At 49.4% G+C, this 18,556-nt stretch overlaps 2 protein-coding genes across 2 annotated transcripts; one reads left to right on the top strand and one right to left on the bottom strand.

The window, feature by feature from the left end:
• Window positions 1-1,677: 1,677 nt before the first annotated feature.
• Window positions 1,678-8,932, bottom strand: LOC127226122 (keratin, type II cuticular 87). The gene is made up of 9 exons (XM_051189981.1): window positions 8,534-8,932; window positions 6,983-7,191; window positions 5,948-6,008; window positions 5,083-5,178; window positions 4,428-4,592; window positions 4,063-4,188; window positions 3,192-3,412; window positions 2,422-2,453; window positions 1,678-2,033 (listed from the first exon to the last, which is right to left on the bottom strand). The coding sequence occupies exons 1-9, from the start codon at window positions 8,915-8,917 to the stop codon at window positions 1,840-1,842; spliced, it is 1,488 nt and encodes a 495-aa protein (XP_051045938.1). The 5' UTR covers window positions 8,918-8,932; the 3' UTR covers window positions 1,678-1,839.
• Window positions 8,919-18,216, top strand: LOC127226224 (keratin, type II cuticular Hb1). The gene is made up of 5 exons (XM_051190162.1): window positions 8,919-9,116; window positions 14,952-15,056; window positions 17,206-17,423; window positions 17,724-17,755; window positions 18,047-18,216. The coding sequence occupies exons 1-5, from the start codon at window positions 8,919-8,921 to the stop codon at window positions 18,214-18,216; spliced, it is 723 nt and encodes a 240-aa protein (XP_051046119.1).
• Window positions 18,217-18,556: the final 340 nt, after the last annotated feature.

Here is an 18,556-nt window from a genome sequence, read left to right on the forward strand (position 1 = left end):
GCCTAGCACGCCCTAAGCCCTATCCTGGGACCCAGTGAAGGCTCAGAGCCGGAGACACTTTCTGCCCTCAAAAGATTTCAGTTTGACCTTTTGACAAGGCCTGAAGGCAGGGAGGCAGAACCAAATGTCTTCAGGGTTCTAGATGTTGTGATGCAGAGGTATTAGCAACTGGTAAATAGAGGTCGCTGAGTACAGGTGCAGGTGACAGGGCACAGGGCTGGCCCCGTGTCTGCTTTGGATGGCAGTGAGGTAGTCCTGGAGCCTCGGGAGGGCAGACTTGTCTCCTTGTCGTGGAGGTCTGGGGAAGGTGCACTGGGAAGAAGCTCATGCCTGTCTGCGAGTATTCTGAGCCCAGTGGCATGTGAAGGGTGGGGCTAAAAGACAGGTCTGTTCTAACTTGTGACACAAGTTAGAATCATCAGAGAAGAGGGACACTCAAGTGAGAAATGCCTTCATAAGACTGGTTGGGCTGTAGGCACTTCTATAGGATATTTTCTTAATTAGTGATTAATAGGGAGTGCCTAGCCCATAGTGATCCATGGTTCAGGAAAAAAAAAAAAAAAAAAAAAAAAAAAAAAAAAAAAAAGCCGAGCAAGCTAGGAGGAGAAAGCAACATTCTCCACGGTCTTTGCATCAGCTCCTGCTTCCATGTTCCTGCCCTGTTAGAGTTCCTGTCCTGATTTCCTTCAGTGATGGACAATAATATGGAAGTGTAAGTAATATAAACCCTTTCCTCCCCAAGTTGGTTTGGTCATGTGTTTCATCACAGCAATAGTAACCTTAACTAAGGAAGCAGGGTGGCTTGTTCTTTTTGGGCGGGGGGGGGGGGGAGGGGGAAGGATGCTGAAGGAGGAGCTGGAGCTGTGCTCCAGGCTGGCAGGGACAGAGGAGGACAAGTGGATCATGCTGTAGGAATGGACTAGAAGAGAAGGAGTCACAGGGGTGAGTGGAGAAGGTTACCCTGTGACATAAGATACTGGCTTTTCCAAAATGCTGGTTACCAGTGTGGGGCTGGCCTAGCATTGGTTGTCAGAGAGCAGAGAATGTTGACACTGGCACAAAATATCACACACCCTTGCATGGCAGCAGTATTTATTGAAACACAGATGGGGTCCACCCAGAAGGCAAGGCACCTACAGACAGAACCGGAAAGTGGCCTCATAGTCCCTGTCCCATCAGCTCTCCAGTGGGCAGTTCCCTTCTGCACAGGCAAGGGAGGCCAGGAGCAAGTATGGAGTCTTTGAAATGTGTAAAGATGTCCTGAATAGCAAGACCTGCTCAAAGCTCCCCAGCCAGGGGCTGTAGGTAGCAGGACTCCCCAGAGAGCAGACTGTTTTCTGGGAGGCAACCTAAGGAGTGTGGCTAGAGCATGTTGCCCCGGGAAGGCAGTCAGTCAGGGGGGTGAGCAGACACAACCAAGGACAGGTAGGTGCTTGCTGCCTCTGAGGCCATGTACCGGGGGCTGCTTGGGGAAAGTTCCCTCTGGTTCTTGGTTTTAGGGGGAATGGCTGGTGGTTGGGATTGTGCTTTGACCAAGCTTTATTGTCCAGCCACCCGGTGTGACCAGGGGAGTCCCCGAGGGCTTGGTGAATGAAACAAATGAATTATAAGTGTTTGAAGACAGGGTGGAATTAAGGGAAGGGTTGGGAATAACCTTCCAAAGTGAAGCCAGAGGAGAACTGAGAAACAACTCCCTAAAAGGAGAAGGTGGAGGAGAGTGGCCCTGAGCTCTTTCCTCCTACAGGACCATCTGGAATATTCCGGAAGCAAGCACACATTTTCCATTCACACATCACTCCATTCATGGGCAGACAGGTTACTCAGTTGAAGGTCCTGGCACTAAGCAAAGCGTACTGAGCGGCTGCTCCCACAGCTGAAGCTGGAGGATCGTGGCTGGCAAGGAGAGCAGGAGTCAGGGGCCATCACTGCGATGCTGCCCCCGGTGGCAGAGGGGCCAGAGGCAATCTGGCGCCCTGGGGTTGTGCCATATGTGAGGCCCCCACATGTGACTCCACCTCGAGAGCTGCTGACACCTGTGGGAAGAGGAACAGGGAGGGATAAGGGGCTATAGTGTCACCAACCCACCACAGTTCCCTGGGGGCTTCACATGCAGGGCCTGCCTCCTCCTCAAGGGATCCATGGTTAACATGACAGGTTTCAGCCTCATAGCACATCTGGAGAGATGTGAAGGTTCCTGAACCCATTTCCCTGGACTGCAGTTTCTAGTGCCCACCAGTAAGGGGTGCTCAACTTTTTTACACCCCACCCCTCCAGTAGTCCTTAGGAAGGAACCTATGGAAGAAGGAAGAATAAAGACTATGGAAGTTGGGAAACATTGGAGGGTCAGTGGTGTAGGCCCATGGTGCAGCTTTGCCCATCCCCCAAACCACTTTTCTAAGGGCATTTCCAGCAGATACTTACAGACATTCACAGAGCCCACACCCTCACACAGCCTAAGGAGAAAAGAAAGTGCCATTAGTTCCAAGCAGTGAGCTGGATTCCTTGAGACAGTTGCTTGGGGACAGACAAGGTCAGCTTTTGTTCTGGGTTGGATCTATCTCTTGAGAGGCAGGAAGACCTCCCCAAATCTTCATGGAATGTTCATTTTCTTTCTTTAAAGAGTCCCCCATCCATGAAGACCAGCCCTCCCAGTTTAGAGCAGTAGTGAGTGGAATTGTGACTTCCACACACTGCCTGCCAACAGGGTGCCTGAGCTTGCTGATCGTCAGTAGAGCTCACAGTAAGGATGAGGCAGAGCTTCGTGTGTACAGGGTACATCGTCCTTATTCTACATGACCCCGGCCTCAAGGGAAGCTATGAATGGGCTTTAGAAGCCCAGAACCCAGTATTGGGTCCCAGCTCTGCAGCTTAGTAACTTGGTGGTCATGCTGAACACTGAGCCAACCCTCTTCTGTTTTTGGATAGGGAAAATGGTACCTACCTTCCAGGATGAGGATCATAAATGGGCACTTGACATAGAGCATACTATGGTGATACGTAACCATTATTGCTGAAGCCTGGCCTGGAGTAGGGTGGTCAGATCTGTGTGTCACACTTGTGCCCCAGACCATTCACCAGGAGGACCAGAGCCTCTGCCTCTTCCATGCAAGGACTGACAGGCCCTAGCCAGCTAGTTTGTTCAAGACAGTTCGGCCCTCAAATGAATTCCCACATGGTTTTTCTCAGCTCACCTGTGCTCCTCGCCCTCCAGCAGGCGCCTGTAGGTGGCGATCTCGATGTCCAGCCCCAGCTTGGAGTTCATCACCTCCTGGTACTCCTTGAGCAGGCAGGCCATGTCCTGCTTGGCCTTCTGTAGGGCAGCCTCCAGCTCAGCCAGCTTGCAGCGGGCATCAGTGAGGGCGGCCTCTCCCTGCTGCTCAGACTGGGTCACTGCAGCCTCCAGCTTGGTGTTCTGGGATGTGATGAGAGTTATTAAAGTTCTCTGTACTGTGTTCAAGGGTGGAGGTGTAGCATTCACTGCTGAAACTTCCTATTCTCATTCTCATGCAATGTCTGTGCTGTGTCTTCAATTGTGGACATTAGCCTACTGGTGCAGATCTGGCTTCTTTCAGAAAAGTTACAAGGTCTCACCATGCTAGCCCTGCATGCCCTCATTTCCTGTTTCTGTTGTATCTTTCTGGACTGTATGTTTTCCAATTGGCCATACTCTTGTGCCTAGGACACAAGAGTGTCCGGTTGCTCATAATTACCAGCTTCTGTTTGCCTGAGTGTGTGACTGTTGATCTAGAACGATGGCTAGAGGAGGTAAACTGCTCACCCCAAGCCCATGACTTGTGGGTGCCGGGACTGGTTTCAGCACCCATTTCCCTTACAATCCAGTGTTATTCTCTCAGCCTCATTCTGGCCTCGAGACCTGGAAACTCCCTGCATCTACACAGGGCCATCATTCCCATTCAGCAGGAACAAAAGTTTTTCTCTGTAGGCTGTTGGCATTGGTGTTGGCTTCTAGTACCACCCGTTGGCAGAGTCTAACTTGAACCTGCATGCTACTGAGTCTACTTTCTTCTCATGTTGCAAGTGCGGAGGGGATTGGGCTTTTACCTGGCACTTGGCGTTCTCAATCTCAGCTGTCAGCCTCTGGATGATGCGGTTCAGCTCATTGATCTCCTCTCTGGTGCGGCGCAGGGTCTCCCCGTGCCGGATCACTGTGGCCTTTATCTCCTCGCACTGAGATGAATTGGACATACTGTGGTCAGGATGGGATGTCCACCCATTGAGCATACCACCAATGAGGGTACAGGTTGTTCAGTGCTCAGCCTGTACAGTCAGGTGGCAAGTCTCACCCTATTGTTGGCTTTTATCTTGTCTTTAGGAATCAGAATGCTTAGACAAATGGGGCCTTTCAAATAGACACCTCACATCCTTCCTATTGCCATGTCTAAGAGACAAGTGTCCAGATCACTCACCTTAGTGCGGTACCAGGACTCGGCCTCTGCCCGGCTGCGGGTGGCAATGTCATCATACTGAGCCTTGATTTCAGCCACGATGCAGTCCATGTTCAGGTCCCTGCTGTTGTCCATCTTGACGATGACAGAGGTGTCTGAGATGTGGGCATGGAGGATTCGGGTCTCCTGCAGCAGGGGAGGGAGGAAAGCTCTTTTTAGTTCATGTCCCTACTCTTGGCAGCCTACCTTCTTCCAGTCTCTGTCTCCTCTCCTCATTCCCCAAGGGTCTCATTCTGATGGCCACTGTCATATTCCAGTGTTTCCCCTGCAGCCTGGCACCATCCTTCTGTACTTTTCACACCATATGCTGCAGGTCCAGGAGGGAGAGACAGTGTTGGTTGGTGTCTGTAGCCTCAGCATGGTACCTTGGACCCAAGACTGTGGTTTACCACCTGTGATCACCATGGTTACAGTAACCAGGGAATCTAGCTTCCATGGGGTGTGAGATGAGATGGCCAGCTACAATTCTTCACTTTGGGAAAAGAAACCTGCCTCAGATCCCTAAAGTATTCTGTACCCCGTATCCACTGGGGAGCTTAGAGACCAGAGTGGTCACAAGTCCATCCCAAAGCATTACAGGCTCCTCCTGGATGTCCTACTGCCCTGTGCCCCTCACCTCCTCATACAGTCGCCGCAGGAAGTCGATCTCCTCTGTCAGTGCTTCTGCGTTGGCTTCCAGGTCTGACTTACGGAGGTAGGCACAGTCCACATCCTAAAGGGGGAAGACAAACCAGGAGTCTCATGGGGAGTTCAATAGATTGCCATTCTTCCCCTGTCCAGTTATCACACTGAACAACTCTGGAGAGGTCTTCAACTGATGGCCATGCAGGGGTCCAGTGCCATGGTGTGCGCAATAGCTTTATGTCATTCGTGAGGAGTGGGGATGGGAGGGGGATCTGAGGATCCCAGGGCACTGCTTTGTTGCACTGGGATGGGTCTTCTAAATCCACAGGTGGTATCATCTTCAAAACCTGGGGTCTAGTGTGGAATGGGTCATTTCTAATTGGGCTCTGCAGCTATGTTCTGGATCTAATAGTAGAATCAGGCTTATTTTAGAGCTGAGGGCTCAGGGCAAGCCCAGCCTGACTCTCTGCATCTGGGCCTTGGGGCTCTCAGAAGTCCCCTCATCCAGGTGAGTAGGAGGTGAGTCCCCATGGCTGTACTTGCAGTCATGTTTAGGAAGCAAGTAGCACTAGGCATCTTTACCACCATGAGTTTCCCATTGTGGCTGTCCAAGGATGCCATGGCAACTGCTGCTCTCTCCTTCACTCTACTGACAGGGCCAAGGCCAAGGAAGATCAGAAGACTAGGTGAATAAACATGAAATAACAGTGTGCCAAGTGAGGCTGGCATGGGGAGCTCTGGTCCAGGGCTATGCAGGGGATGGTCCTGGAGACTCTGGGGAGCAGTGGCCTCCAGTGTCTAATAAAAGGTGTTACATGGCATCTCTGACCAAAGGATGACTATTCTGAGTCACTCACCTTCTTCAGGGCCACAAATTCATTCTCAGCAGTGGCCCTGAGTGCCACTTCCTCTTCATACCTGGGGACAGAGGATACAAAGCTCAGATTTGAGGAGGATGAGGGGAGAATAAAGGCCAGGTGAATGTATCCCAGGACCTGGATCTTTGGAGGGGACCATGACAGTTCCTTGTCCCCTGAATTCTCCTGGCTGATGTGGGTCAAGGAGGGACCCTGCACCTTTCAAAGACTTCCTCTCTGTGTCTGGGCTGTGGCTCTCTGGTATCAAGAAGCCTGTCTGGTTGTAGAGCAACTGTTGCCCAGTCTCCATCCTAATGCAGTACTTAGAACATCATCAGATGCTCAACAAATCTTTGTGAATTAAGAAAATAAATAAGTAAAAATGAGAATCTTAGAATCTCTGCAATCTCTATTTAAGATAAATTTTTGAGATTGTATTTATTTTTCTTTTATGTGTATGGATGCTTTACCTGCACATATATTGGTATACTATGTGCATGGAGTACCCATGGAGGTCAGAAGAGGGGGCTGGATCTCCTGGGGTTAGAGTTATAGATGGTTGTGAGCTGCCATGTGGGCACTAGGATTTGAACCCTGGTCCTCTGCAAGGGGAGCTAGTGTTCATTACTACTGAGCTGTCTTAGTCTTAGTCCCCTCTGCAATCTTTAAACTACCAATCCAAAAGAGAGTGGTCTTCAGAGCAGTGGTTCTCAACTTGTGGGTCTCGAACCCCTTTGGGGCTGCATATCAGATACCCTGCATATCAGATATTAACATTATGATTCATTATGACTCATAACAGTAGCAATTACAGTTGTAAAGTAGCAATGGCATTATTTTATGGTTGGGAGTGACCACAACATGAGGAAATGTATTAAAGGGTCGCAGTGTTAGGAAGGTTGAGAACCACTGTTTCAGAAGGATGTGCCTTTGTCATCCTCTTTAGGGAGGGTCCCTTCTAGGTCCAATCTAAATCCATTAGTCTTTGACTTAATTTCATCTTGTCTCTGTGAATGTCATCACCACCGAACTCACCTCTTCTTGTAGCCCTCCATGGCCTCCTGCACGTGGTTGAGCTCAGCAGCCAGCCGCCCACTGTCAGCCTCCACACACTCAGCCTCCCTCCTCAGGGTCTCGATGTAGCCCTCAAACAGGGGCTCCACGTTGCTCTCGCAGCACTTGCGGTTCTGGTAGAACTGCCACTTGGTCTCCAGCAGCTTGTTCTGCTGCTCCAGGAAGCGCACCTGCCATGGGAGAGGGAGAAAGTCTATGGAAGGGAGCCAACCTGCCTTTTCCTCCTTAGGGCATAGGAAGAGCCAGGCAAAGCTCACTGAAGAAGCGTGCAACAGGTGGGCAAATGAATGTCTGTGTGGGTGGGTCTGGATGGGGAAACTGAGGGATGTAGCTGTGCTGCGGTAACTGAGTGGCTGCAGGTAAGGGAGAGGCAATCAGGAAGGCTTCCTGGAGGAAAGAGCACAGGGCGGAGAAGGGAGAGAGAAGGGAGCCTTTCACTGAGAGCTTCCTCAGGGCTGGTTGTGGCTGATGTGATGTTCTCAGTGGTCAGGGAGCTTGGTGAACAAGTGAGAATGGACTGGAGGGTTGGGTGTCCTGGGGGGGGAAGTAGTCAGGGAGGTGAAGGTGAGTGTTCTTGGGGCTATTGCCGTGTAAGAGGCCTGCAGTTCCAAGTGAGCCTAAATTCACAAGTGTCTGGAGACCAAGTGGATGATGTAGACTGGAGAAGATTTTAGAAAAAGATGTCACCATTTAAGTTCAGTCATGTAAACAGGAGTGCCCATGTGGCCCAGACCCACTATGTTGGTTGAGAGGAACTGCAGCAAGCCAGACTAACCCTGGTCTTTAGGTTCCCAGGCCCTGAGACTGAGCTGAAGTGGAGTGGCCTGTGCAGGCCTGGCCCACATTTAATGCCAGGTCTGGCCCTGAGCGCACCTACTTCCAAGAGTAGAGCCGAGGAGCCTTGGGCTGGCTGGTACTTTCAGAGATGGGGACTAGAGTTCTTGGTACTATGTGGGATGGTTTTGCGGGTCTTAGCTGAGAGGATCCCATTGCTGTCTCTGCTCTACCTTCCCTTTCAAGGTCATGACCAGCTATCACTGCCACGGGTAGGTAGGGAGGGCTCTGAGGTGGAGAGAAGAGGGCACTGTTCCATGTCACCCAGTGAGCCAGAGGAGGAAGCAGGTGCTGGGCAAAGGCCACAGACTCTTGGGCCAGGCTCCTTTCTGCTTGAGTCTGTGGCCCCTTTCCCAGGGTGTAGCCTGACCAGAGGGAACTATAACTCTGGGATCTCTAACTCAGGGGCCTGTGGAATGTGACAGCCCGTGCCTGGATCTAATCTGACTCTGTGATTGGATAACTCTGTCACTGCCACTTTTCTCCTCTGGGTACAAAGGACTATGCTAGAGGCATCAGTCTTCGATTGCCCTGTGTTCTGAGACTGGCTGCAGCTTGAAGAGGCATGACTCTTCTCATTAGCTAGAGCTACCTAGAAGCTCTCCCGTTCTGCCTGTGCTTCTAAAATGATCCACTTGGTACTTAGGCTCTAGGAAAGGGCTGGTGCAGGACACCCACCTTGTCGATGAAGGCTGCGAACTTGCTGTTGAGGCACTTGATCTGTTCCTTCTCCTCATGCTTCACACACTGAGCATTGGGGTCGATCTCCAGGTTGAGGGGTGTGAGCAGGCTCTCATTGACAGAGACACTGGTGATGCAGGGGGGTGTGGGCCCACAGACTCCTCCAGAGCGGTATCCGAAGCTTCTTCCACAGGAGCCTGAGCGGAAGGTCCCGCAGACACTGCGACTACCGAAGCCCCCGGAGAGTCCACGGTAGCAGGAGATGCCGCGGTAGGGGGCTGCGGAGATGCAGCAGCGTCCAGGTCGGGGGCCACAGGCTGAGGCACAGCTGAAGGCGCGGACCCCGCAGGAGGCGCCAAGGCGGGAGGAGAAGCAGGACATGATGTGTAGGCGATTCAGAGCTAGTCTGGACCCCAAGCCCTGTGCTGAGGCTTATATCGTGAAGGAGGGAGCGCGCCCGCCGCCCCGGAGTTTACGAGCTTGCCGGTCAGAATCAAAGCAGTTGGGGCTGCCTGGCCGCCCCCATAAAACGGCGTTCTTCTCCCGCCCTTCTGGGCTTTATGGTGCCATGAATCGCCTGGTCAGCTCGGGGGCCAGGTACTCTGGGCATCCGGCAGGACCCTGCTGCCCTGCTGCTGGGACTCACTGTGTTACCTTGTCCATCCCAGGCTGTCAAACACCCCAGCTGGTCTCCCACCCTGAAGACTAGGAAATCCTGGTCTTGGGTGTCTAGTGACCTTTGAATTCATTGTGTGTGTGTGTGGGGGGGGGGGTGGGGGGGGGTTGTGCGCGCACGTGTAACGAGGGGCAAGGCCTTTGAAGTTATGGGCAAGGTCATGTCACGACTTTGGACAGGTGAATAATCTTCATGAGCCTTAGATGTCCTGTGGGGAGTAGGAATAAAGAGATAATAATTATAATATCCACCCAAGAGCTGCTGGGAGTAACTAATGGGATAATGGACCCGAAAGCCTCCAGGGCGGGACCTAACACTTAGTAAGAGCGCCAGAACTGTTTGTTGTTTATCTATTTGTTCCACTATTATTAGTTACTTCTCCTGTGTCCCTTTGGGCAGAAACTTTCTCATCTCCCTTTCACAGCTCATGTTCTGCCTCCTCTCACCCTTCTCTACCCTTCTCTATGCAACTTGGAGAGGGGAGACAGTAATACCAATGGGGTGGTAACAGCCTAACTAGCTCACTGTAGAGGGATTTCATTGCTTTTGGAGGCAGGGTTTCATGTAGTCCTGCTGAGGAAAATGAACCCATAGTGGTACAGACTTATGTGGAAGGCTCCGAGGACTGGAATCAGAGTCCAGGGCTGTTCCATGCTGTCTCTGTAGGCCATGTGCCTGTGTGTCTGGGGGTTATATGAGGCTGAGTTCTTGGAGGCAAGATTTGGGTTGTGCTAGGGCCTTCATCAGCTCATTGATAGTCAAGGGCATTGACTCTAGGGGGCCAGAACCATCACAAAGGAGATTAATTATGTGTCCCATTATTAGCAGCGGAAACTGGAGTGTGTGCTCAGCAGCCAGCATTAAAGAGAAGCATGCATGTCACCCTCGCTTCCTTTGTTTTAAAGCTATGCTATTATAGTGCATGCAGTAATTAAATCTGGGAACTCCAAGATCATCATGGTCAGTCCTGACATCTCATTTCCAAGGAGTGTCCTGTTGCCACCTCTGCTGTCTTTTTTTTTCCATACTCTCTTGGGTTGGGTTGTTTTGGTCCAGCCTGGGTTTGTTTTATATCAGTTTAGCCCAACAATGGTTCTGTGCATGAGATGAATCCACAACTCTAGTGTCATGACAGTAAGATTCTCTTCCTTCCTTCCTCCCTCCTTTCCTTTGTTCCTTCCTTCCTTCCTTCCTTCCTTCCTTCCTTCTTTCCTTTCTTTCTTTCTTCTTTTTTTTTCTTGGTTTGTCAAGATCGGTTTTCTCTATGTGTAACTTCGGCTGTCCTGGAACTCATTCTATAGATCAGTCTGGCCTCTAACTCACAGAGATCTGCCTGCCTCTGCCTCCCGAGTGCTGGGATTATAGGTGTGTACCACCACCACCCAGCTAAGATTATTTTTCTTTTTGACAAGGTCTTACTCTGTAGCTAACAGTGGCTTTGAATCCTCCATCCTCCTCCTGAAAGTATGTGCTATCATATCTGACTCAAGTTTGTATATTTTTAGTCCCTTTTTTTTCCCATTTGTGTTGGGGATAAAAACCAGAGCCTTGTATTTACTGGTAATGTGGTTCTCTAGTGAGCCCACATTATTCCATTTTTCTTTTGGGAACAGTAGTGTTGAGGTGTCCTCCCTTGGGGCCTCCCTCACCAAAGGAGTCAGATTTTCTCTGAAGTGTGAGTATTTAAACCAGATGTGTGGTTAGGGATTACACAGTTCTGGCTTGGAAACATTCTGAGTTTTGAGCAGACCATCTGTGCTAGCACAGTCAAGGTGTTAACATCTAGTCTCTCCACAGGACACTGGGAGAGCTGCAAGCTGCGTCCAGACTGCCAAGCATACAACCTAAAAGGGTTAGTTTGACACATAGGCTACCATGGTACCCCCAAAATGTCATAGTAATTCTTGGTCCAGCCTTAGGGAAGCATGCTCCTCAGGTCCCTATATTGTTTTGAGAACTTGGGAGGGAAGTAGGTTGAATCATGAGAAATATCAAATGCAATCCAGGACTGACATCTCATCAGAGGGTTAGTGGTGACTGGTGCTGGGAGGATGAAGGGCTTCCCAAGTCCCAGCCCTGGGAGGTATGTCTTTGGCCTTTCATCTCCAGCATTTGGGTGGAGTTACTGTCTTGTCTTGGTCATCATGCCCACCAGGAACCAGGCTCAGAGTATAAATGAGGAGGTTGCATCTGGGACAGGGCAGGCACACAGGTTCTGTACTGGAAGTAGTAGAGGTCTGATCTTGGGACCCCAAGTCATATGAATTTTTCACTGGATGAGCCTCTCACATTGGGATTTGGGGCTAGGTTAGAACAGGTTCTTAGAGGAGATGGATCTTTGTTTGGATCTGGAGAATGGGAGAAGGTAGAAACTCTGTGTGTGTGTGTGTGTGTGTGTGTGTATGTATGTATGTATGTGTATGAATATGAATGTATGTATATATGTGTGTGTGTGTACTACTTCTGATAACTTCATTTTGAAACATCTTCAACATTGTCTTAATAAGGGTTTCATTGCAGTGAAGAGACACCATGACACTAAGACAACTCTGATAGAAAAAACATTTAATTGGGGCCGGCTTACAGTTTCAGAGGTTTAGTCCATTATCATCATGGCAGGAAACATGGTGACATGCAGACAGACTTGGTGCTGGAGAGGTAGCTAAGAGTTCTACATCTGGATTTTCAGGAAATAGGAAGTGACATGAACCACTAGGCCTGGCTTGAACTTCTAAGATGTCAAAGCCCACCCTAGTGACATACTTCCTCCAACAAAGCTGCACCTACTCCAACAAGGCCACAACTCCTAACATTGCCACTCCCTGTGGGCCTATGATGGCTATTTTCCAAATCACCACATATATCAATGCTTGCATCTCAGAAATATATTTCTTCCTTCTCCATGGCATAGTTGTCTGGTATAGAATCAAACACATCTTAGCTCCACTATAACCACCTGAGAGAAATTGCATATAGCACCTGAGCTTTGTTGTCAGCACTGGCATAATCATACTTGTCCAGGACACCACGAGGATATGGTAAGGGGTACCTGTACCAGGCCTTTTCTTTTGAGCCACCAACCACACACACACACACACACACACACACACACACACACACCTACCTTAAAAATAACGTCCTAGAAATATTGGACTTCCAGTTATCATAGCAAATAGCAATTCTTCCCTAATGGAAAATGAAGGGGAGCTGAGTGTGTCACTTGTAACATGGCAGGATACTCCTATAATGAGCAGATGCTCCTGGGGAAATCTTTCCTGATTGGTGTCCAGTTTATGTGTGCCTCTACATTGCTCTGCCTACAAATCTAACCCAGAGCTTGCCCTCCCTGGTTTCTTAGAAAATCTTGGCTGGAGACAACTCTTGGTTCTTCCAATGAAATATGCACACTAAATGTACCATCCCAAATGGGCACACATTCAAGATGAACTATTTATATCCCTGGGCAGGGACAGTGCCATGAGGGCAGTCCCATTCTTGGGTCCTGTAAGGTAGGTAGAGTCAGGTATGTTTGTGTGTGGGGGGGTATAGTAAAAGACATAGGGGCAATTAGTAGTGTACATCAGGGAATAGGGTGCGGACAAGTATTTTTTTATGGTTAAATGGCTTGAAGTGATGGGAAAAGTGGAGCATCCAGTCTTCCAGGAGAGTGATGTGTCTCAGTCTTTATTTCTCCATATGTTTGGGCCTCTGAGGTGTGGTATTCTGTTTTTAATGTCTAGACAGTGACCTTTCTTTGTGTTGCTCATATTATAGTAGAGTCAGTGATCTTGGAGACAGATCATAGAAATGTTATACCCTAAAGAATAAAGGGAAAAATACTGAAGGAAAAAATGACAGCCCCTAAGGGACCCAAAAGATGATAAATAACTGAGCATTGTTGTAATCAGTTACCTAGAACTAAAGGAGGGTGAGGCAGGAGAAAATATATAATGTCCAATGTTTGATAAAAACACCATTCTCAAGACTCCCAAGATCTCCAGATGCAATACAAAGACCAATTAGAAAATGTTTTCCATGTCTCTGGAGTTATTAAGGGTCAGCCCTAAAGAGCCAGTATCAGCTACTCATCTTTAATAAGTCTATTAAACATGCAATAGTGAAAACAGGGAAGGGATTTAGTCTATGTGATCATATTAGGAAGGGAAACAAAGATCTAGGATTTTTAAAGAAGGCACAGGGAGATGAGAAGAGAGTGTCAGATACCCTATAACTGGAGCTACTGATCGTAGTGAGCCACAGTCTGGGTTCTGGGAACTCAATCTGGGTCTTCTGCCAGGGCAACAAATCCTGTTAATCACAAAGCCACGTCTCTAGCCCCATGCATACCCCATTTTAGTAAGGAAAACAAAACAAAACAAACAAACAAACAAAAAACAAAAAAACTAAAAGTAGAATTACATCAAGTATGAGATAGTCACACAGAGTAAACTAGGTCCTATGGAAGGAAGCTTCCCCCTCCAGCCTTCCCACCTGGGCTCACAGCACCCTCTCCTTCAGACTTCTGCCTCTCAAAACTCCAATCAGAACTTTGCAACTGTAACCTAGTGAGGTCACAAAGCTCTTAGGAGGGAGTGTCCTCAGAGATGGGGACTTTGTGAGCTCTTCAGGTTGGAGCTAGGCTTTGGTGCTCGAGAGCTGTGGGGGAGTCAGAGCCCCTTTACTATGGTGAGGCTTGCTTATGGCTCATTAGTCACATGGGTTGAGGGTTCTGGTCTCCACCAGGTGTTCTAAGTGCTGCCAGTTACAAGTCATCTACTGTATCTCACTTACCTTGGGCACATGGGACAGGAAGGGGGACAATGGAGTACAAGAGATGTTTGTGGGAGATGACGTTTTACCGTCTGGCCCTGTCTGTTCCCCATGTTCTCTCTGTGGGATTTGCACTGTGGCGGTGTGGACAGCCCCTCATCAGGGTAGAGGCATGTGTGTTTTCATCCCTCCTCCAGAGTGTAGAGCAAAGGGCCTGACTTAAAATGTAGTCTGGGCAGCTAGGGAGATATCTCCATCTATGAAGCAGTGCTTGTTGTACAAGCATGAGGACCCAAGTTTGATCCCTAGAACCCATGTCAAAATCTGGGTTTGGTGGTATGTGCTTGTAATCCCAGAGCTGGGGAGCAGAGACAGGAGGATCCCTGGGGATCTCTGGTCAGCTAGCCTAGCCTGACTGATAAGCCCTAGACTCCAATAAGAGACCCTGTCTCAAAAACAACAACAACAACAACAACAACAAATCAAGGGGAAACATACCTGCAGTCAAGATGACAGCTTCCTAGGGAATAACTCTCAAATTTGACCTCTGGCCTCCACACACTTCACACACATGTACACACACACACACACACACACACACACACACACCTCAGATACAACTTAAAAATTTTAAATTACTAATTGCCATTGGGTTTTCATAAAGGATTGTCATAGGTGGTAAATTTTAGGGCTTGATTTCACAGAGTTTAACTCCCTCTGTTCTTGGGATGAACCCTGGGTTGCCCAGTCCCTTAAGCCTCTTGACAGATGCCTGGATTCTGCACCAGGCTCTTTGCTGCCTCTCAGTCTGGTCCACTGAAGTCACTGAATTCTTCCAGGAACACAGATAGAGAATGGAGTACCTGGAGAAGAGGGTCTGGCGGGGACACCCGGTGTCTGTTGGGCACTGAGGTTGCTTTATTCTTATGTGCTCCTTCCCCCGACCTCTGCTCTGCTGCCCCACTCCAGTGTGAGGAGATGAAGGCCGCTGTGCAGAAATGTGTGCAGAGCCCTCGGCACAGCAAGGAGGCCCTGAACAGACTTAACCAAGCCATCCAGCAGCTAAAGACAGAGGTGGGCGGTGCTCAGAGCCAGGTGAGGTGTTGGTGGGGGAGGCAGTAGGGCAGTTAGGGGTGGGGTGGGTGCCATTACCTATGACACCTTTTCTAGATTTCCTCAACCTTTGGAAGAGGTGAGTTTTTGTATGTGTGCATGTATGTGTTTGTGTGTGTGTGTGCATGTATGTGAGAGTATGTGTGTGAGTTTGCATGAGAGTGTGTGTGTGTGGTGTATGGTGTGTGCATATGTTGTGTATGTGTGTGAGAGTGTGTAGTGTGTGTGTCTGAGCACATAGGAGTGTTGGCTGTATGTACCACTCATGCTTCCCTTTGTCTGGGCTCTGTATTATATGGAAAGGCAATTAACCAAGAGGATGTGTACCAATGCATATTGCTTGGCCTTTCCTTTATACGAATATATAAATATATAAATATATATATATATTCGTATCTGTTTTTTTTTGTTTTGCCTTGTAATAATTCTGAGCTTATGCTCAGAAGTGACAAGATTTAACAGAAACTCCTTAAGCACATGAAAATCAAGGTGGGTGTGGTAGCACATATCTGTAACTCCAGCACCCAGATCTCAAGTTCCAGGGCACCCTGTACTGTATAATGAGTTAAAGAGGAGTCTGAGTTACAAGGCTTATTAGAGCTAGAGTTTTATCTCATCAGCAGAATGTTTGCCTGAACTACCCAAGACCCTGGTTCTCATGCTCTTCAGTGATTAACAAACATAAAACAGAGCCCTAATTCCAGTGCTTGGGAGGCCGAAGCAGAAGAATTTCCAGTTGAGGCCAGTCTGGGCTGCCCAATGGGCTGGCTGCAGAGTAAGATACTGTCCCAAAACAAACAAGCAAACACACAAAGCTAACACAGAAAAGCAAAAGCCTCCTCCTCTCAGCAAAACCAAACCAAACATATGAAGAGCTGGCAGTAGCAAACGGTGATAGGAAACATCTGGCTACTCCTCACAGGACACAAGCAGCTCTACCACTCCTGACTGTATTATCCCTTGACACTTGAATCTAATTCTCCTTGCCCTGGTAGCATCATCACTGTCCTGTGGCAGAGGAAGGGCTCTGACTCCATTCTTCTTGGGGAATGTGTCTGTAGAGAAAGACTGAAAGCATGTAGGAGAAGTCCTAAGTTTCTAAGTCTCTCTGGGAACGGGATTTTGTGTTTGGCGCCTGCCTTCATCTGTTTTACTTCCTCTAGGCAGACCCTGAAGGTGTTTGAGACTCAGGCTCAGTTCTGCAGGGAGTGTATGCTCATGGACACCTTCCTTCTCCCAGTCCCTGCTCTCCAGCTGCATCTCCTCCAGCGTTCTCTCTATTAAGTCTGCCTGGCTCACCCCGTGCCCCTGCCTAGGGCTTTCTGTTCTGGGTCTGGTCTTACTTTTTGGAGATACAAGTGTCTTAGGCTTAGGGCATATTCTTGGTGTGTGGTTCCTTGTCCAGTGGTGACAGAAAGGGTGGGAAGGGAAGGCCCACAGTGGTTGAGTCTCCCACACCAGCCACAGCACTGCCCTGGTTGTCCAAGCAGCAGGCACCCAATGGGAAAGAAGTCTTTCTGTTCACTTCGATTTGGTTCTGATTTGGGTGGCCCTAGGAGTGGGGCCCAAAGCCATTCCTATGGTAGTGACCACTTGGCTACTGAGCTACTTCCCAGCCCTTTATCCTTTTTCAGCGTGAGGTGAGGGCTCCATGGTTTCCCAAGCTGGTCTTTCACCCTCTGGAGCCTGGGAAGGTCTTGAGCTTTTGATTCCCCCTGCCTCAGCCTCTCAATTAGTTGGGATTGCAGGCTTGAACCTCCATATCCTGCTCATTCCTTATGAAATGCTAACCCCAGTTTTCTTGATAATGATACATCTCTACTCTTAACTCATGTGAAGAGTGCCATCTTGAGACAGGGATCTTAGCCATTCATTCCAGTTGGTGGCCTCCAGTGTTGAGTATATGTATATGTATATATATATATATATATACATATATATATATTCAAATAAGTGCACAAAAATTTTAGAGCAGACTTCCTCTTACCCCTGACCATGGATCATCTTCCCTTATTGGCTCCCAGGCTTTTGAATAGTATCTGGATTTCTAAGGCTGGAAGAAATGTGGTAGAGAATACCTTTCTATCTATGGTCTTTGCTTCATTTCCAGCCCTGTGAACTAGAGAAAACCAAAGATGTGGAGGCCCTGCAAGATGTGGCCTCAAGCAGCACTAAGGGCAAACTGGCCTGGCTGGAGGCTGCCCTGCAGCGGGCCAAGCAGGACATGGCGAGACAGCTACGTGAGTACCAGGAGCTCATGATCGTCAAGCTGGGCCTGGACTTTGAGATTGCCACCTACCGCAGGCTGCTGGAGGGCGAGGAGCAGAGGTGAGGTATCATGAAGTATGGGAATGGATGTCAGGCTTTGGCTCTCCTGCAGCCAGTCTTCCCACACTTTAGTAGCTCCTTGAACAAAAAGGCCCCAGCACTGGTGTGGGCTGAGTCAGTGTCAGAGAGCAGAGCCTTTTGTCCTTCAAGACATGGAGACAGTGGTAGGAGCCAAGGACAGACTCAAGGAGCTTGCAGGCTAGAAGGCTCTATCTAGTTTGGGGGTGTGGGAGTCAGAGCTGTCTGTCATGGGGAACCTGGTAGGCGGACTGACTTACCTATTTCTTCTTTTTGTCACAGGCTTGGTCTGGGTCTTGGGGCAGGGAGAGAGGGTAAGTGACCAGGGTAAGATGTGAGCTCTTCTGGCAACCCTTCCCCATTCCTTCAGACCCCTGAGAAGGCAGAAGGGGTCTGTTGTCTTTCTGTGCAGATCGCGGTTATGGTGGGTGGTTTCTTCTCAGAGGGTGATTTTCTGTCTATGTTCTGGGAGAGGAGTGTTAATCTACCGGTGTGGGAAGCCACCCTCTTCCTGGTGCCAAGGAGGGTCTTGGAGAAGTCCGTGGGCCTCCTTGGCAGAGGTAGGACGGGAAGGTTTCCCTGAGTCCTTTGGTCTCACCACCCAGGCAGCGATGTCACTGGAGGTCCTAGCCTGATCTCGGTCTCCGTCCCACTTCGGGCACCTGGACTCTGTTCCCGTGGTCTAGACGTGAGCGCCCCCGGTGGTGTTTGCGCGCTCTGCAGCTCCGCAGGCTGTGTCGAGGGCTTTGGATGCCTTGGCCCTAGGGAATGTTGAACTTTCCCTCCCAGCTTCCTTCCAGAAAAGACTAGGACGTCATGCTTCTGCCCAAAGATTTGGCCCTCTTAACTCAGATTCCCTTGCCTATAGATCGGGTCCTCACCCCACCTTCTGTCTCTTTTGTACCTCACCTGGAATTAGACAGGATGCTGATGTCATCCTGTAGACATGGCCTGTGGCTTACCTGAGCCCTGTACCCTGCCCCTCGGACTTGCCCCAGCCCTTTTTTTCTAGACTTCCCCCTTTAATAAAAGCTTTCTGTGGTGGCTAATGTCTGAACCTGACTTCGGGGCTACTCCACAGCCAAGGTCTAGCTCTGACCCATAGGCTCCAAGCA

This window comes from Phodopus roborovskii, unplaced genomic scaffold (genome assembly GCF_943737965.1).
Source record: "Phodopus roborovskii unplaced genomic scaffold, PHOROB, whole genome shotgun sequence".
Lineage (NCBI taxonomy): Eukaryota > Metazoa > Chordata > Mammalia > Rodentia > Cricetidae > Phodopus > Phodopus roborovskii.

Coding starts and splice junctions, on each gene's coding strand:
- LOC127226122 (XM_051189981.1), bottom strand. CDS start 8,917: ATGTCCTGCTTCTCCTCCCGCCTTGGCGCCTCCTGCGGGGTCCGCGCC. Junction 4,593..5,082: donor TGCGGCGACTGTATGAGGAG/GTGAGGGGCACA, acceptor CCCCTGCTGCAG/GAGACCCGAATCCTCCATGC. Junction 4,189..4,427: donor AGTCCTGGTACCGCACTAAG/GTGAGTGATCTG, acceptor AATTCATCTCAG/TGCGAGGAGATAAAGGCCAC.
- LOC127226224 (XM_051190162.1), top strand. CDS start 8,919: ATGTGTAGGCGATTCAGAGCTAGTCTGGACCCCAAGCCCTGTGCTGAG. Junction 9,117..14,951: donor ATGGTGCCATGAATCGCCTG/GTCAGCTCGGGG, acceptor GCCCCACTCCAG/TGTGAGGAGATGAAGGCCGC. Junction 15,057..17,205: donor TCCAGCAGCTAAAGACAGAG/GTGGGCGGTGCT, acceptor CTTCATTTCCAG/CCCTGTGAACTAGAGAAAAC.